Source organism: Strix aluco, chromosome 7 (assembly GCF_031877795.1).
Source record: "Strix aluco isolate bStrAlu1 chromosome 7, bStrAlu1.hap1, whole genome shotgun sequence".
Classification (NCBI taxonomy): domain Eukaryota; kingdom Metazoa; phylum Chordata; class Aves; order Strigiformes; family Strigidae; genus Strix; species Strix aluco.
In genome coordinates, this window is record NC_133937.1 from 32,952,792 (window position 1) to 32,973,440 (window position 20,649).

The window sequence follows — 20,649 nt, forward strand, 5'->3', positions numbered from 1 at the left end:
TATGCTTTAAACATCCTTTTTTCTTTGCCTTTTCTTTCTTAGCTTGGATTATAATGTGAATGACAAAATAAACAAAATATGAAAAGCCAGTAAGTTAAAATAAACATTATTACTGAAATGTAGCTGTAATATTTTACCTTTTATAATATAAACTCACAACATTTGACACCAAAAGCAAGTTCTCCATCATATGCGAGGTATTTTCAGGGAACGATAACTGATAGGGTAACAACAAATAGCACAGGACCAACCCTATCTGTACTCACCAGCTAAAAGATAATGATGTCTTAATATTAGAAATACTCCCTTATTCTTTCCTTTTTTTGTACTGAAGAATCACCTTTGGAAAGTATAAAATATAAATTAAGCTGCATAACCTTTTCATGCTTTGAGCTCTATATTTATTTTTTTTTGTGGATGTATTGAAAAGTAAGTGGTATTCCTTATCTGTCTTACTAGATAATGGGGCTGGGGAGCTTGATTACAAAGGAATAAATCAGTCCAAGAGACCTGATGATATCCTAAACTTCAACAGTGAAGCCTGAGTGGTTTGTTAGATTATCACTTCAGAGGGATTGATTTACAGCTTTAGTTCTCCATCTCCATCTATTATTTTTATATTACATGAAAAGGAATTCTTCAGCAATTTAAAAAAAGAACAAAGTACTAGAAGTCAAAGCAAATACTTGTCTAGAAAAGAAAAAAATAGCGATAGGAGTCTGATTTAGAATCAAAGCAAACTTATCAGGTCTGAAAATCTGACCTGCCACAACACTTTCACTCACTGTTACGCAGAGCAATGATAAATTTAGGAATATTAAATTACAGCAGGAGTCCAAAGGGAGAGCAGGGAGATTGCCAAAATGGCACACTGTCCTGGAAGAAAAGTTGTTGAGCTGCTCACAGAGAAGTGATAAGAATTAAAGTGTAAAGTAACAGTCAGATATGTTAAAAGAGGTTTAATAAATCATATTTCATAAAGAAGGTTTAACTTTAGAAAAAAAAAATTTTGTCCTGGAAATGAGTTCTTACAAGATCCAGAAGGAGATGAGGGCAGCAACTACTTTTAAGCAGATGCTTCCAAATGACTTTCTAATCCTGTTCTTATTTAGATCATTTTATCCTTTCTTATGTAGACTTGATTTAATCACAGATTTTGACCCCAATTCAGATAAATATTTAAAAATGTGATAACACCTTGTTACTTAAGTTTAAGAGGAGATATTTCCATGATTTGGTGAGAATTTGGAAACATAGTTTACTTTTACTTTCTCCTGCTCTTGGGAGGCTAATTGGAAATTGTTATGCACAGAACAGCAGCAAGAATTTCACAAAACTAATTGACAAAGTTCTTCCCATCCACTCTTGATACTTTGTTTCTCTTCAGTCGTTCATTTTCCTTCTCTTTGTTATTATTTTTTGTTTCCTGGACTTGATAAAGGTAAGGCTTTTTGAGGTAAGGTAATGTTGAAGGTGACAAATGATGATTGTAAAGAATGAAAAAATATATAAATCAGTCCATGTTGAACAGAAAGATTGCCTCCTCTCTATGAATAAAAGAAGAGGTAACAGCACATCTAAACAGATGAACAACTTTACTGCTGTTCAGTGTCATCCACATAAAAGTAAAATACCTCTAAGATTCAGAAGTGGGAATTCTGTAAATCCATTCTTTGGGGAAGATATGCATTACTATTTTTTATGTGTTTTTTTTTTTTTTTAAGAAAATGCATTTATTGTTGAATTGTTCTTAAGGATTTTTTCACCTCTTTCTGTTGTATTTAAACCTCCCTGACATGTATAAAATCAAATGCATTTTCCAGCCCTGCTTTTAGGGTGGAAAAAGGATAAAACTTCATTATGGTTTTTTTCTTCTTAATGCTCTTGTCTTTTTGTCATTGACTTTCATGAAACCTTTCCTATGCCATTAGTTTATTGCTTTTGTTCCTGCTTTTTTCAAAAATGGTTAACTACATGATTTAATAAATGGTTTGACATTTACCCTTTGGAAGCTTTGATTAGAGCTTTCTCTGTGCTCAGTTTTGTAGAATTGTATCTGCCTCCTTTTCATTGTCTACTCAATGTTCTTAAGTATTTCTATGCAGTTAAAGTTATGATAATATCGTAGATTTTTCTGAGACTTAGTTGTTATGCCACAGGATGTTGATTCTTTTAACTGTCATATTCAAACCCATGCATACTCTATATTTGACCTCAGCTTTTACCTTTGACACTTTAATTTCTGCAACCTAGAAATCTCTGGTCTCTTGTCATTATTATGTTTGTATCATACGAAATTTTCTGCAACACAGATGTCATTTAAGTACTAACCTTAAAATAAATTACAGGGAATGTTCAGCAAACAGTAGTTCTTTCATCGGGGCAAAGAGAATGAAAGAAATGGTGACTAACTTAATAGTGATAGAAGTTCAAATTAAATTATTTCAGATAAATGCAGGCCTAGAAACAGAAAAGAAGCATTGAACAGTACGACCGAAATATTAGTCTGGTACACTTCTTCCTCCATAGCAGATATATTGAACTATACACCAGATATATCCAGCTTTATGTTTCTAAACAGTATATTGTATCCAATTTTTTGCCTGCTCATAATATGGTAGATTATCATATGTTTTATTAACACTGTAACACTGTAATAAAAGCTACCAGGTAACATTTTGTGTGAGCATTTTCTTCTGCAAATTCCAGTCATAACTGGAAGTCATGAATATTCCTACAGAAAACTGTACTTCTGTCTTCCAGAATCCAAGCCCAATTACCAAAATTTCCTTCTGTTATAGCAGTAGGTAGTATGATGCACTCTTTTTTTTTTTTTTCCCTTTCTTTTCTTTCTCTCTCTTCTCATGCTGCATAGGTCTTATCAACTGGAGTGGACAAAAACTGAGATTTGTCCTTGTTTTGGAAATCTTAATTTTACTTTATTTTGTTTTTCAAAATGAGAGGGAGACCGTATCTTTCCTGGGAAAAAAAATCGGGAACACCTGCACTTTGTTTTTAAAACAGAATATTTCACTGTAGTTCTTGTATAGTTCTTATGAGTAGCTTATGTGAATTGGACATTTTCTCTTTTGTGTGTGTGCTCATTCTTCTTTGATAGTAAATGAATAAACAAGTCCAAGATTGCTTATAAAATATTCTGCCATTTCAAAAATGATGTGGTGCTTAAGACACTTCTCCAAAGCCACTTTTGAAGTAGAACTTTGAAATGACAGGGTTGTTTCAGTTATATTTATTTTTAAAGTAAAAAATAAAAAAAGAGCATGAGAGAAAGAAGGTGGAAAGATTAAAATTGTAGTACAGAAGATGCCATTTTTTTCCAAGCCTGTCTTGTGATGGTCACTGGAGAATTCTAAAATTACACCTTTAGATTTGATCCAAGAGTGAAATGTTTGTTATAATGCATTAGGATACTCTGCAAACATAAAATTATCGTAGAATGAATTATTTGGATTTTTTCCACTCTGATCTTTCCAGAAGAGCATTCACCTCAGAGTGCATTTCTTCACTGTGCTCTCAGTTGATTTCTTGCTCTTATTTATGGAGAATGTGACAAGTACTTTGTTTTTCTGACATGATGGACCATTTCAGTCACCAGAATTGTGTTTCAAGTGATATTAAAATATTTTGCATTTCTAATTTCTGGGTAATATTACAAATTATAACATCACTTTTGCATAAATTAGAAACCCAATCAGTAAACAAGTGAGGAAAAAGACCTTAGGAATATGAGAACAATTGAGGGCAGGACTGCATTTTAAACAATTTTAAATCACTATCATAATGCAGAAAATATATATATATATTACTAATGAATATTGTAACTGAATTTTTCCTCTTAAGTATTAATTTTGAGATTATCTCTGTGTTAAAAAAAATCAAAATATTTCACAATATTATAACCATTGGCTAAATTATTGGACTGAGGGACTTTATTATTCTTTGACTTAAGCAAAATGACTTGGGACAGATTTTCATGCTGGCATGCAGAACAAATTTAATTCAAACTGAGATGAAAGGCGGTTAATGTAATTGTAGCCTATTATCCTATGCAGGCTTGAGTTAAGAAGCAAACCAACAGACAGTCAGAAAATGATGGATAGAAAATAGAAATGCTTGAGGCTGGTGAAATAGAGACTTGTGAAGGGATTATACCGTAACTGTTCCCACACAATCTCTGCATCAGTAATATCCCACCTCTACCGTATGTTTGGATTACTAAACAGGATTTTTTTTATGCCTCCTGGGTTCTCTTTATTTTTCTCTGACGTCAAAAAAGGTCCTCGTTTAGTAAATTTCAGTACTCTGTAATCCTGATTTCCCCCCCCCCCCCCCGCCTTAATCTCCACTTTCATCAGTCCTAGGGATGTGGTAAAGCATTCTGTAACAGCACTTTTTCATTTTCTTTTTTCTTTTGTTCTTGCATTTACTATCACAAAGAGTCAAGTGGTTAGTCACATAAATAGTTAAAGTCTTTGATCCTGAGCGTGTCTGTGGGGCTCAGCACTAGCAAGAAGATATTATTTTACTAGAGTATTTCATTAAAAAATAGTAAATAATAATCAGTTCAGGTTTTTCACCTGTGAGAGTGGGTGTTTTGTTTAGCATAGTCCTTTGGAAGTAGCACATTTCAGGTGATCAGGTGCTTTTTTAGGACTGCATTCTGATAATTTACCTCTTTGTTATTATTCCATACTGTTTTTCAGTAGTCAGTATTTGTTTTTTTGGAATACATATGAAATTTTGCACTGAAAGCTTTTAAAAATCAAAAAGGCATGTCTCAGTCTCCTCAGAATAGCTATGAAAAGGTGCTAAGTTTTGGAATACTTTGAAACCGGTTAGTTACAAAAATATTTCATCCAGTTTGCTGCCCTTGGCATAGCCCAGGATGCAAAGAAAGCACCTTCTTTCCCATAAAATAACTGATGATACCTAGTGTAATACATACATCTCAGGTAATTTTTGCAATAACTACTTTAAGCATCTAGTGTGATGCTTACAAAATATAGGAGATCAATGACTAATCAGAAGTCCAGCTAAATCTGCTGTCTGATAGCCTCTTTGTAGAGGGATTGAGTCTTTGAGGTACATGGGCTGGACTTTTTTGAGGAGTGTAGGCTTTAGCTTTTCCAGGCACTCCCAGCTGGGATGCAAGAATTTTCTCATCCATTGCAGGTTATATCACCATAGCTCTTACAATAGCTAAATTTTTTTTTCTTTTGTTTTTTTTTGCCCCTCATTCTGTCATTGTTTAGGGTGAGATTTTGTGCATTTGAGAAATGCTTTGTTCTGTGAATTGCCCTTTGGGAAGTCATTGGGATTACTTACAGAGTTAAAGGCTCTGTTCTGTGCTGTACTCACACAGGAGCAAACATTACTTTTCATGGTAGTACTTGGCAGCCTGCCTATCAAAACCAATATGAACATAGTTTGAAAGGATCAAGACTGACAGACCAGGACTCCTGTTATGAAATACTTCACAGTACCGTGCCGTAAGGCTATAGTGTCATTTTAGTCAAATTTTCTTTCATTTTTTACAGTAATTCCTTTTAAGTTTTCTTCTTAAAGGGCAGGTAACTTTTTGAGGAGAGTCAGCCAAGACTGGAAGTGTTGGCAGATATAGTATTGTTGTTGCAACATAGACAGTAACATTCATTTCCACTTACTTGGCACTTCATAAAGAACTTTCAGTGTCATCTCTGCTCCAGAAAATTAATGAGATTATGTGCTATAATGGACTAGTGGAGATTGGTCATTTTCCTATGAAGAGCCCCAGAGAAAAGCGAATGTATGTATTTATCTTCATACTTTATCCAACCACCCATACTCTTTCATGTGTTCTGTTCTTAATAGAAATTTTTGTATCTCTTGGACTGGTGTCTTTTTAAAAAAGTCAAATAAAAGGTGGTGGGGTTGATATCCTGGGTATTAAAAATGACTTAAGAAGAGGCCAGACATGGTTATAATGGAACAATGGTAGGCAATAAGGCATGAATTTGATAGACTTTGCTATGCAGAAATAGGGTAAAGTAGGTTCTTTTGGGCAGGAAAATAACTTATCTATAAATCTATCCAATATGTTATTCTGATATTGATGTGGTCTGATGGACCATTTAGCTCCATGGAATCTTAGTGAAAATAAAATCAGTGTTACACTGAGGAGAACTTTATATTAAAAATGATTGCAAAAGAAACTGTTTACAAATTGCTTATGTGTAGGGATGCAGATTCATGAATACTGTTGTTGATATTAAGTTAACATTTAATACATTTCATCAATTCTCATATTTTTAAAAGAATGAAACGTAAATTTTGTGAACTGTTCACTGATTTTCACAAAGTAAAAATTCAGGAGGAGCTGCATTTCAGTTTGAGAGGTCATAAATATTCATAAACTGTGGATGATTATTTTATAATTGCTTCCATCTAATTCTAGCTAAAAGGAAAGAAACAGTTGAGAAAACTATGCTAATATTTCTTGGAGATGTGGTTCAGGTCAGTGTAAACATGGCGTCTTATTTTGAACTATCTGGGATATTTCTAACATTTACTTTCTTAGGGTTGGAGAGAAGTCTGAAATAGGTCAAAATGTGAGAGAAGAAATGTGCATTTTTCTCCTCCCCCCCACTTTGAAAGAAGAGTTTCTGGTAGGAGGGAAGTCTGCTTTTCCAAGTTCACCCTTTTACATATATAAAAGTTTGTGTGTATCACTGCCAAAACCATGGTCATTCATAGAGAGAGTACCAGAAGTAAAGGGTAAGGCCACAGACATGAGATTTTCTGAATCAGAGTAAGCAACATCAAATCATTGGCATGTGAAGTCTTTGATTCCTGAAGATTAACGAAGATTATTTTTTTATCCAGATAGTTCCAGATGATGGCTATAGGTTACTTAATTGTTGTATAGAAAAAGAGATGAAAATATAATCTAGAGTCTATTAGAAAATCTTAAATTATCTCTTAATCATTTTCTCTTAATTATATAATTATGTGACAAGTTTGTCACCTGTTTGAAAGTTTATTTTCTCTTGTAGTGCAATGTATTTAATTATTTGAAATATTACTTCAAAGAGTGTATAAAAGCCCTATAATATTTATTCATGATCTTGCAGGGAAGAAGGATTTAAATAGCATGAGGGAAATCTGGAAATGGAAAATTTTCTTATGAAGCTACAATGTTTTTCTTTTGCTGAGATCAGCCTAGATTTAAAAAAAAAAAAAAAGTATCGCTGGCCTAGATCTCTTTCATGAGTTATATGAAGAGGAGACAAATTGATCTGTAGAAAAAACATTGTCTCAAGACATCATTATATGCACTTACAAGAAGAAACAAATAAATCATTTTCCCACATTATTAAAAAGTCCTAACTGGAAACATAAATCCTAGTACCTTTTACCCTTTTTAGGTTATCAATATCTTAAGAGGTAGGCTGATAATTCTTTATATCTAAAGCAGAAAGTTTGGTCATGACTGGAAGGATCTTGGCACTGAGAAAAGTGAAAGCATCCAATTTTTACATTAGAATCAAAGATGCTTTATTTATCTCGAAAAAAATTGAGAAAACTATTCACATACTTCAGTATTAATGGAGAACATTGGGGCAACATAGTGCAATATCAGTACAGTCAAAAAGCAGACCCTTAGCTATAAGAGGAATATATTTGCATTTATAGATTATTAGTTTGTGTATTTCACTGCAGCAAAATAAAGATAAAGATTATAGCAGGATAAAAAATACAGTACTAGAAATTAAACAAACCTATTCTCTGAAAATCACAAAGCACTTATAACTTTGCTGACAATACATATTTTTCTTTAAATATATTATTTGAGCTCAATAATTGCATCTGAATCTTAGTATTTCTGCAGGAGAATGATGCTGCTTCTGAAACTTTTAAACATGCTTGAACTCTCCATATGTGACCCAGGCTGGTGCAGCATAACTGTGCTGCTTGTGAGGTCGCTCACTTTCATTGCTGTTGACCATTTCTGTTTAACTGCTGTTGATGGTTAGAAGATGTGGCTGTTCTTTTGGCAGTTCTGTGTAAAAGGTATTGAAACTAAGCAAGCCTAAGTCAAGAGCTGGGGATTTTTGTTCTCTTGCATCCAGATCCAGTGTGAATTGGTATTTCAGGTATGTCACTCACTGTTCTGGACCAGTTAATAACCCAAGAACAGCTGAGGTTGGTGCTTCCATCTGTGAGTCACCACTCTTGAGCTGAAAACCTGAAGTTTCTATGACATCATTTCCAAAATGTTCTGAATTATAGCCAATCAGTTATTGACTATAGTTAAGCATATACCTCAGCTAATTTTCTCATTGCTTAAAAGGTACTTTTAGAATAGGAAGTTCTGAATGATTTTCAAGAGGGGGTAACCAACAAGCAGGGTGATAAATACATGTGTGTGAATCTGTGGTGAGCTCAGTGTTACTGCATTGTTATTACTAAAAGTTCATCAGCTATCTCATAAGTATCTGGAAGAGCCGAAGTCACAGCACCTTGGGCATATTTGTAATGCTGAGGATGTAGTAATATAGTAGTATGTATTAATACTTCACAGTCCACTTATGCCACAGGCTTGACCATGTGATTAGAGATGTCTTAAGTTTAGCTTTACAAACACTGTTTGAACTTTTGTTACAAGGTGTCCCAAGTAACCAAATTATGTTATTTTAAATAGTATTCCAGTATTCAGAAACCCCATAGCATCATACCATTGTGGTACCAGGAAATCAGAGTGAAAACAGGATCCTGTTGTGCAAGATCAGGAACTGGGGCAAGGCGATCAGGAGCAAAATTAACAATGGAGGACAGCAGGAGCAAGACCACTGGCTAGATAGGGGACAGAATGACAAGTCCAGGCTAGAACAGAGTTTAGCAGAAGTTGAACGGTAGTCCTAGAAGATATTCTTGCTCATCTAAAAGCTGGGGCAAGCCACCAGTCAAAGCCCAGGGATAGTCTGCTAAGTCCATTAGTCTATTTATCAGGAGCCTCTTGTAGATGCAATGCTGAGAACCTAGGCAAAATCCCAGGCCTGTTTATGACCTGCTGTAGATCAGAAAGATGACAGCTCTTCCCCAGACTCTGTGGAAGTGGTCTGTATTAATTTGCAAGGACAAAATACGAGGTAAGGATCGTAAATACATACTCAGTATAGTTGACAAGTCTAGGCTGGAACAACATACAACTGCCTCAGGAGGGGATTAGTTGAATTAGTTGAATAAAAGAATGCTGTCCTTTAGAATGGTCTCACATATATTTTTGTTTTTAATGCCAAACTTTCAGTGAAGACAAACTCAGCTAGAAGAAAGACCAGCTGTAGTTAGTTTACCCTTCCCCTGTCCCTCTGTTTTTGCTTCACTTTTAATTGAAAGGAAAGGTTTACCAATTAGTGGTGGCAACAGAACTGCCAAAAATTCTGGCTTCATGATCAAAAGTTAGATGAACTGTTATAAGAATGTTTCCAAATAGCGAATCTAGAAAGCTATAGATCTAGGTTGGTGTTATATCCTGGCAGTTTTCTTTAGGTGAAAAGCTTGAACATATACCCTTCCTTAAGGGAGATCCCAGGAAGCACAATAAAATTAGACAAGTCTATATTCCTCTACTGCCAGTTTCTTACCTTTAAGGTTGGAAGATCATACATATTTCTAAGCTTCAACATAAGGTCATTTGTAAACTCTGTCTTCAAAAAAGTGTTTCATTCATTTAAAACCCCTCAAATCTGTGAATCTTAATGTAAACATGTACTCTTGGATTTATTTATGGTATTTAAAAAGAAAGCCAGAAATTATCATTCAGTCGGTCATAAAAATGAGAAGTTTTTTTTTTAATGCATTTTTCCATTAATTTTATTTTGAACTCCCAGAAATTTGGGGAGAGAGAAAGAAAGTGAAAGAAGTTAAAATGGTTCAGTGTTGAAAGGGTAATTGAGGGAGAGGTTGGGGAATAACTGCTAATAGCAGGCCATCAGAAGGTCAGTGAGCTTGATGAATTGAATACTTTTGTATTGGAACAAACCATAGAACTTGTACGTAACCTGGTAGGAGCCTTCCTCCATTTGTCCTTGTAAATGGGAGCTGTGTCTTTGGAGTCATGCCAGAGTGGAACTGCTCATTCATTATTACCACTTAAAGCAAATGATCATAGCCCTGTGGCACATAAAATAACGAGTGTAGCTCCCATTTCACAGATATGAGGCATATATTAAGCTTCACATATGGTCAAATGTGTGCTGGCTTTTGGAAAAGGTACAAAAATTACTACAATGTGTAAAGCTCATAAGGAAATAATTCAGCAAATAGGAAATTTTGTAATTGGAACCATAATTAGTGACTAATGCAGAGCAATACATATGCTTAATGAAATAGGATAGGATTAAAAGACAAAACTAAATTTATTCAGAACCTAGCATACATATGTGAACAATTTTAGATTTATTCCTAATCCTATTACTTTCATCTTTTCACTCCACTGAAAACTAAGTGTTTAAATAGCATCTTTCATTTGAATTAAAGCAGGATTCCTTAACTAGTAAGAACTCCACCTCATGCTATTCCTAAGATACGTTATGAAATTGTTCTGTACTGGGGCACAGAGGAGGAAGCATAAGAAAGGCAGTGCAGGCTTTTTTCTGTATTGCAGTAAAGCATGGCAACAAATGACATAATGAACTAGCTGTTTGAATAAGATGGAATACAAAGAGGAATACAGGTAGCACGTAAATCTTGTGCTCCTTCAGGTGCTGGGAACCCTGTGTGCATACAGCGCTGGATGGACCCAGCACAGATTTTCCCCTTGTGTGCTGTACAGATCCTGTCTGTGGAGAGGTGCCTCCTCCCTTCCGTACTGTGGTGCCTCTTATCTTGCATAAAAACAAAACTGTGTCTCCTCATGACAAACAGGAAGGTTCTCTTTGATAACATCCACCAGCCCACCACACAGGCTGGCGTGGGGCCTTCCAGCACCTTCCCTTATGGCAGCTACTTGTGCTCCCAGATGGGCTTCTCGAGCCTGACAAGGACCAGTAGATCAGACATACCTTGCCCAAGATCACTAGCTCCTTGAGTACAATGTTTTCTGTGAGGCTCCCAATACAGAGAAAGTATAATATATAATATATCAAAATAATTTGCTGTGGTGTAATTCACTGTTCTTTTTTTATTATGCATATTTTATCATTTCATCATGCATTATGCTGAAACAACTGAAATGGCTGGCTGTAAAATTGCATTGCCATTTTCTCTTCAAGATTTTTGAAGGTCACTTCTATAATTGTCAGGGAATTAGTAATTATTTTGATTTGAGTGAATACTTATGAACAGTGTATATTGCAAAATATTCCATACCTAGTAATTTTTGTATTAACCGTTTTTTTTGTGTATTCTTTTAAGTAATGAAACCTGTGATACATTAGATGGATTTTATAGATATTTTTACTTATGCATTTTTACTATGTGTTTTTTCTGTAATATAAATGAAAATATAAATACCAGAAAGGTATATGTGATGCTGGAAGTCCCTGGGTTCTCGTAATTATTGATCCACAGGAGATGGTTTCATGTGATGGAGAAGGGAAGCTGTATGGAAACACCTTTCTTTTTTCATAAAGATTTTCAAGATTTTTTTCTCTTTTTTTCAAAAAAGTTCCTGTTTTGTGTCAGGAGCAAATTAAGATTTTTTTTTTTTTTTTTTTTCTAGACCCTGGGTCAAATCACCACAGGTGAGTGCTGTGGCCAGCAAGAGTTCACAGCAGTATTTGTTTAGTCACTCCTGATGGGAAGTTATACAGATTATTGTTACTGGTAGTCAAATATTGCTCTTCAATGTTGTACATAAATCAGTGCCATTATCAGTGAGCAGCAGGGTAAGTTTCTTGCCTTCTGAGAAAGTTTCTTGTCTTGTCTGAGAAAAGACTCTGAATACACAGTTATTTATATAAAATATATTTTTGTGTTCTGGTATAAAACCCTAGCATATTTTCAATACTCCCAGTATTTAATATTCTACTTTGCCTTCAAAACAGTTCAGAATAAAAAAAAAATTCCTCTTACAATAATCTCTATCATGTTATTATATTTTGTTGCATGATATACTGTCTCATTTATGTGACAATCTTGCATACAAGAAAAGAAAAGGAAATTCTTTTAAACTCTTCATTTGAAAATGATCCTTTTCCCTTAGCTCTTTCTTTCAAAATTGCCAACCTAAAGACACTTTCAGACACTTGAGTCTATTTTTACAAGCGTAATCTCTTTAAGTAGAGAGCTGTTCTGTGAAGAATTTAGTTAGTGTTTTGTGATGTTTAGAAAAAACGTGTTCAGGCAGACCAGTATTATTACCTGAGATTATTTTCTTCTTTCCTTTATAAGTACTTGCAAGAGAGATACTTCAGTATCAATCCCTCTTCAAAATTCTGTGGAAGGGACTGTAGGCCAGAATGTCTGTGTGGACAAGACCACAAATTGTGTGCTGCAGTTAGAGGTGAAGCATATGGTTTTTAGGAATTTAAGCAAGAGATTTTCTATATTAAAAAAAATGTTGAATTTCTGTATAGTTGACCCTGGCAAAGAGTTCTCACAATGACATGAGACCAGGAGTGGGCAAGGTCCAGAACATCAGTTTTTGCACTTTTCCATTTCCAACAGTGCTGCTGTTGATTATTTTATTTATGATATTGTAACAAAGGATCAAGGAAATTCTTTGCCTATTTTTTAGTAAAAGTGAGCATGTTAAGAATCACCAGTTGGAAACTATTAAAAAGATCAACAGAAATACAAACATTATTCTACAGTCTGCAACTTGTTAAATGATATGACATTGAAGTTAGAAAGATTTTTAATATTACAAATAACACAAAAAAATCTCGCAATTTAAGTTTCTTAGAACAAAGTAATGAAAAGGTAGTCCAAGCCATTAAATGATCCAGATTTCCTGTGGGAAAATATTTATATGGAATTCAATAGGCAGCAATAAGCTTTCTCTTTGTTTTATGAATCATTCTGTGATTCTGTGAAATTATAATCTTGCTGGAGACTTCTGTGGAATAGCCAAGAAAACCAAAAGTAGGATAATCATTTTCATTTAAGGTACTTGGCATTTTTACAGAAATGTTATATAACTCAGTTTGATCACTGTGAAATTCTGTAGGATATTTCATGTCTCTGAAAATAACTATGCAACTTATCGATAAGAAAGATATTTCTCCAGATCTTATCATGCACACGTCTTGTCAGCAGCATCAGTACATTGTATTCAGTCTAAGTTTCACCTAGTGCCCTAGGTGGTCAGTGAAGAGAAGCAATTGCCTCTGAAGTTCAGAGAAACTAAGTAGCTGAGACACTGCTGTACTTGTAGTGCTGCATATATATCTACAATTTCTAGCCCCAGAGCCAGTTACCATGGTCTATTTATCACAGAATGGTTTGGGTTGGAAGGGCCCTTAAAGATCATCCAGTTCCAACCCCCTGCCATGGGCAGGGACACCTTCCACTAGACCATGTTGCTCAGAGCCCCATCTAACCTGGCCTTGAACCCTTCCAGGGAGGGGGCAGCCACAAACTCTGGCAACCTGGTCCAGTGCCTCATCCCCCTCACAGTAAAGAATTTCATCCTTATATCTAATCTAAATCTACTCATTTTCAGTTTAAAACCATTACCCTTTGTCCTATCGGTACACTCCCTGATAAAGAGTCTGTTCCCATCTTTCCTGTAGGCTCTCTTTAGTTGCAGCTACATAGCTTAGGACTAGCCTCTCTAGAGCAGACAGCATAGCTTTGGATCACCTCTAGGTCCTCTGTAGTGTTGTGAAAATGTAATCATTACTTTATGTGTAGGGATATTTTGGTGGTTTGGCTTTTTTGTTGTTTGGTTTCGTCTTCATTTAAAGAGTTAGAAATAATATGAAGGATGTATTCGCAGCCTACCAGAGTGGTGTTTGTGTGGCTGGAAGAGTGTTCCATTGCTGAAGGAATGGCATGAAGAGGTGTGGAAGGTGTCTGATGGTGCAAAGCCCAGTCTTGTAGTTTTTCAGGAGTGTGCCTGTTAGAGGGAGATATATTTGGGAATGCTTTCTTCAGTCAGTGATCCCCCCTATGGATGCTCAGCTTTTGTCTTGGAGAGGGCCAGATCAAAACCAGCTGAGAGAGAAAGCTATCACTGAGGCAGCATGGATAATTAGAGATCCAGTGCTCAGCCTCCCTGCCGGGCTTGCTTTTGTTCATTAGTGGAGACATACCACCTGTGGTAAGTCCTACAATAGGCACCGACTTTAAGCACACGACTGAAGTGCTTTATTCAAGAGCCTAGTCACTCTGGGTTTCTTTTATAAAGAGAGAGGTGCCTCCAGAAAGTAGCACACCCTAATTAAGAACTATATCAAATACTTTTTATTTTCATGTATTTGTGCTACTAGTAATGAAACTCATGCTATTTGGAATAAATATTCTAGCTGCATTTTTATTAAAACTATACTGTGTTTAATGGAAATGATTGGTTTTTTCTTTCTTTCCCCCTGCAGCTGTGACTCTGAAAATAGGTATCTTGGAAATCCACTTAGAGGAACATGCTACTGTGAGTATTTACATTTTTAATGTTCAGTACTTAAATGCTGTATACATATTATGTGATAATTTCATTTCTTTGGAAAAACAAAATGTTTTTCTTAAGATTTTAAGTTTGGCACGTTGTTATTTTGACCAAAAAATAAAACACCCCACTGTTACTTTGTCCACAAGAATGGAAATTAAAGTGTACTAAAAGTTGATTCCTTACACCTAGGTTAGAGGGACTGGCCAAGCCATTGGGTTATCCTCTGTATCTCAACATATGTGAATGAAAGGAATAAGTAATTGTGTCACTGTTTAAAAGACAGGATTTGTGGTGGGGAAATGCAGATAGGCTGAACAGCACTATTTCCTGGGGACATTCTGAATGGTTTAGCCAGTCTGCCTCCCAGGAACATGGTACACAGGTGCTCTCCAGAGTATCATAAAATGATACTGTGTGTTGTATCCGTGTTCTTATTGTTGTAGAAAAGGTGCTTGTAGTAAATTTACTTTAAAGCATTACATTTTTGATAGTCATAATGAAAGACCTGAGAGGATGAGAATGCTTATTACCCAAGTGCAGAAATCCCTTAGTGAGCTGTGCCAATTTTGCTGTGCCAATGTCAAAGTTAAATAGTAATTTTAATCATCATAAAAACGTATGAGATGTTGGAGAACACTGTTTTGCCTTTTCTGACTTTTGCACATACCTGCTCAATGTCAGACAATTGCACCAATTTGTCTATTGTTTCCTAATGTCATCCCTATTTCAAACTTAAATTTGCATAAAGACATATTTCTGAATATATTTATAGCATCCATTCTGGTCTTTGGCCTTGTTTTTTAGCATTTCATTTTAGAATGTACACAAAAGCTTTGTTTTAGAATCTCCTTAAGGCATCATTTACCTAATAAATGAATGTTTCTCTTCTTTACTATTGTTTCTTTTCTACTTAAATGGTTTGCATCTGCAAGATATATTTTACAGAACGAAATAGACACGTGCTACATTACAGATGCTGACATATCCCTAGGCCTAAAACATTTATTCCTCTTGTCAGGTATTAAAGAAATTTGGTGTGGATTGATGTGTGGTTTTTTTTTTTTTTTTTTCCCCACAGACAAGTTAAGTTCAAATGTAATACTGGAAGATAATTTTTAAATATTGTATTTTGAAGATACTGTTGTCATTGACAGTTAACATAAAATAAACCAAGTTGAAAATACTCCTTAAAATTGTGTTCTAAAGATACTGTTGATCAAAAAAAAATCAATTCCATTTGTTGTTTGTTGCATGAGAAATTCTTCTTATTTCAAACCAGAAATTTCAGTATTTAGAACAATGAATTTTTGTATCTATGAATTTTGTACATTTTGTAGATTTAAAGCTAGATAATGAGTACATGAGAAGTTCATACTATGAAGAGAGTGCTATATAAGCTATTTTGGATATGTGTATCTACATTTGTTTTGTCCTTTAAAAATAAACGTTATTAAATTTAAGAGAAGGAAAAGAAATGACAGTAATGGAATTTGTAGACCTCAGGCACCTCCATGAAAAACCTTATTTTTTTGCTATCATATTGCAGGTTGTGTCTATAAATCATGTTGGAGACAAATTGTACTATATTCAAGATACCCCTTCACCTTTAACTTACTACTGTTATTTGTCTTCTGTCAGATTTAAAAATATTTTAAAGATCTTGTTGTTCTGGAATGATAAATCTTCTTTTAATGCTTTCAATCATTTAAAATATTGTACATAAATGATTTTCAGAGTTATTTTATCTGGAGGTAACAAGGAGCCTGTGCTAATTTAAAATAATGGAATTCTGTATTTCTTACATTTAGTGGCTGATGCATCATAATAGGAAATAATTTGTTAATTTGTGGATAACTGACTGACCTAAGATTTCAATGGCAATTGCTTATCAGCACCCTCCATTACCTGCTAAGTCATGTATTAAAAAATATATATCATAAAGAGATGCTTCAATTTCTTATCTATATAAGTATTTTAAAATATGATCTTACCATGGGCTATAATTTGTATAAGAAAATGTTTTGCCTTCTGTACAAGAAAGACATTTGGATGGTATTTTTCTGTGCCTATTTCACTACTCTGTAAGAAACTTTCTCTTTAGACACTTTTATTGCTGCTTTACTTCTCCTTGAAGTGAAGAATATTCTTATTTTTTTACAACATAGGAATAGTTATTGCTCAGGAGGGAGGAAAATACTGAGGAAAACCAAATTGTATATACTTATGAGCAGCATAAGTTTATGAGAGGTAAAAATTCTAGGCACATTTGTTTCTACTACTTAGAATCAAAATCAGTGAATGGTACGAAAATAGGAATACAACTAGTAATTTGCTGTGTGGTTGGGATCTTCTTCAGGAAAGCTTTTAGTCACATGCTTGAGTTTAGCCATCTTCAAAATAACTGGTTTTAAGTGTTCAAATTTTCTTTTTTTTTTTTTTTTTTTTCCACTTGTGTAAATACTGCCCTAAATTGGAATGCTTTTCTAAGCCAAAACCTTAGAATTCAATCCTGAGTGTATGGCTAACTTTTGTATGATATTGGATGACCTCAATTTCTCTTTAACAGCAGGATGTGGATTGAGAATGCTTGTTGCCTTAGAGTGACTTTCTGCAACTTGTAATATTGGGAGTACCCACAGCCCTCTCTGCCTAGTTTACCTAGATCTTGTCTAGTCTTCGCCTGGTCCTCACCTCCTTCTTGCCTGTCATTTGCCATCCTCAAGCCTAGGAAGGGGGAACAGACTGGTATTGGTGTAGGCACTGATATTAACATCAATAGACTGTTTAAGATAGTAAGTAAATTCTGAACTTAATAGAGTTAGCCAGTGGGATAGCACAGATTTAGTTTTTTCCTTCTTTGTTTCCTTTAGAAGTGACGCAGGAGAGTAAGCAGAATATTAATGCTGTACATGGATCGTGTTGTGATTGAAGAAATGATCTGCGCACAAATAAAAACACAGGAAAATTACGGATAGGTATAGCATGATCAAAACCAATTGATTTATATAGGAAGTAACATGCTGAAACATTGCAAGGACTTAATCTAAATACAGATACTATGCCAAAAGCATAAACACAGATACCAGCATAGCCATCAAATCCTGGAGATAACAGGAGGAGTTCGTTAATCAGATTTCATTCTAATATGGCATTTCAAATCATGGCAGCACTGGACATGAGTAATTTTTCTACTTTAAATTACCAAAACTTAATAAAAGCAGAGTAGGAAATGCAAATAATAGGGCATGCAGTAGTGTGTTATCCAGATTGTGTGAAAATCGTCGCCCATTGCTTCTATTAAAATTACTTTTATTATTTATGACTTCACTATATGATTGAAAAAGCACAACAGAGAGAACAAACTTCTCTGAGAGAAAGAGAATGAGAACAAGCCACACAGATATAAAAATTAGAAAAATATTGACTGTATAAGAATGCATGAGCAGCTGCATGATGGTCTAATCTATTCTAGTACCCTGTTGTCAGTAGCGGCTGAATATGAATGCCAGGGGAAGAGTATAGCAAATGGACAAACATACAATGATATTTCTCGCTTTATAGCCAATATTTTGTGGCTCAGAAACTTTGTGAGAGGAAGGATTTCTTGAGCCAAAAGTGTTTGATGTGCAGTTGTCTAGGAATATCAGAGGAAACCTTATAAAAAGAAGAATATGAATACAAAAGAAAGCTTTGTGAATTTAAAAACCACAGTTTTGTTTGTCCGTGTAAATATTCTTGTAGGTTCAGTACAAGTCTGCTTCTGGATTGTGTCTGTGTATTTCTGGTAAGGAGGCTCTGTATCCCTAGGCCTTTCTGTTAGAAGCCAATCTCTCTGTGAATGATCGGAAGCTGATTCAATCCATATAAATGAATTCTGAGTGGAGGCCAGCGATGGTTGTGCAGCTGACTTATGCATGTACACAAACCATAAATACAACAGTTTGTCATGATGCATTCGTATTTGTTGTTGTTATAGTTCTTTGGTATCTCAGCCAGCGTGATGTATAACAGTGACACCTAGATAGCGAAGTATGCATCCAAATTGCCACATTAGTTCTTTGCACGTCGGCATTAGAAATACATTGCTGTCGGAATCAGTGCTCCTGAGTGCAAAGAAACATGCAGCAAAACCAGATGGTTTTAGACTGATTGGGAGGAATCGCTGGGACAAATGCCACTTCTGTGGTTCTGACCTGGGTTATATACAGACACAAAATTTTAAATCATAAAAGGATAAATAGTTAAACCAGTGTTTGAGAGAAAATGAGAGCTGAAATTTACAATTCATGATTTGTTACTATACAGAGGGTGAATTATAGGCTTGCTAACAATCACTTGTTTTGAAAGGATGTGATACTTTCCCTCACACACCTCTTTTAGATATCCATATTTCTAAGGTCAAAATATTTCCAAATTGCCTGTTTTATGTACATTAGTTTGAGTGTTACGGTTCCAATGTTACATTTCAAACAAGAAGCACAACTGATAGATTCTAATACTACTACAAGCAGAAGCATAAAAGCTTACAGTAAATCAGTACTGTGAATGTAAATCGTATTGTTTGCCAGCACAGTTGTTAGAATTTCCAGATGAGTTGAGCACTCAAGAGGTGCCTATTCCACCAAGAGAATTCCTAGCTAAGACCAACCTAGTGGCCAGCTAAGAAAATATAGTTTAAAAAATATATGTGGACTTACACACCTTAGTTTCTTACTCCCTTTTACCGTTTAAAAGAATGTTTAGAAGCATCTTTTATTATTTCTGGATACTACCATCAACAAGGAAGAGAACAAGTAGCTTCTCCATTTGGTTCTGCAGATTGGTTGCCCTTTCAAAATAGGCAGAATAGAGGGTTACAGGGCAGCATACTTTATGAAACTTTTATACATTTGAGAAAATTTTTTAGCAATGCACAGCAAGAATGTAGTCACAATGCAATAAAATTGCAATAAATTAATAATTTTGATTAATCTGGTGCTTATATTTTTACTGGACAGAAAGTTTCATGTGTGAACTCAAAAAGCAGCTTGCCTTTTGTGTTCAGAAGTGCATTATACATCCAGGGTAACACTACAGAGTTTACTGTGCTGCAGAGCAGACCCACTTTTAAATTTGTTAGAGATTAGAGCATGACCTTTCAGAAGGATTAGAGAATCCAGGAATGAATAGAGGTCAGGAGGGATGAGTCATTTACAAAGAGAATTAAAACAGGGAGGGGCTGAATGATTTGTAGCTTTTTGTGGAATTAAAACCTATTTGTTGATCATTTATTCCATATCTTCGCAAGAATATATGCCTCTGGAGATATCTGTTGAATTTACAGCCTTAAAAAAAGAGGAAGCATGAATATCTGTACATAAGATAGGCTGAATGAATGTACAAATTTTAACTGTTTTCCTAGGTTCAGTGTGTTTCCTTCCACAGCTCTTTCTAAGCTTTCTCTCACCTCAGTGTTTTATGAAATGTCATTTGTGGATGGCTTCACACAGTGACTCATTAGCCACTATTTCAAATGTTCTTCTGGGATGAAGCATGCAAAAAAGGAAGATAGTAGGCCTGTCTGCAGAAGTTGTAAAGGTCAGGTGTACTACAGAGCACTGGTACACTGAGCTTTTCTAGTCAGCCTCGTGGACATGGAGGGAGGAAATGGAAAGCCAGAGAAAACATTGCTGAGTTCTCAGATGTTTATCACTAAAAAAAATCCAACATAATGACCAGTAAGAAAATAATATTTATAGATTTTTTTTTTTTTTTTAAATTGTCTCTGGATAAACTTTATTAACTGCTTTTTTTCTACTTGAAGTACACTGCAGGAAAAATATGTGATCGTATGTGAGCTACTAAATATTTTGAAACAACTTTTTAGGGAGTGACCTGAATAATTGGTTTATGGCTTTACCATGCCGTTCTAAACTCTGAGCCATAAAATCATTACAGCTCATAACACTATTGCTTGTCTCCTTGGTATACATACAGAAAGGATAGCAATAAGCAATTCTCTCAGTATGTCAGCAACTCACAAAGATGAAGAATGATAC

The 20,649-nt window shown here is 34.9% G+C and overlaps 1 protein-coding gene across 6 annotated transcripts in view; it reads left to right on the top strand.

The window, feature by feature from the left end:
- The window catches only part of ATRNL1 (attractin like 1), a 574,237-nt gene that overhangs the window by 176,110 nt on the left and 377,478 nt on the right, over window positions 1-20,649 (top strand). For all 6 annotated transcript variants that reach the window (XM_074831353.1, XM_074831351.1, XM_074831356.1 and 3 more), the window contains exon 21: window positions 14,541-14,593. In XM_074831353.1, coding sequence (XP_074687454.1) covers window positions 14,541-14,593 — 53 coding nt within the window. The remainder of the gene's footprint in view (window positions 1-14,540; window positions 14,594-20,649) is intronic.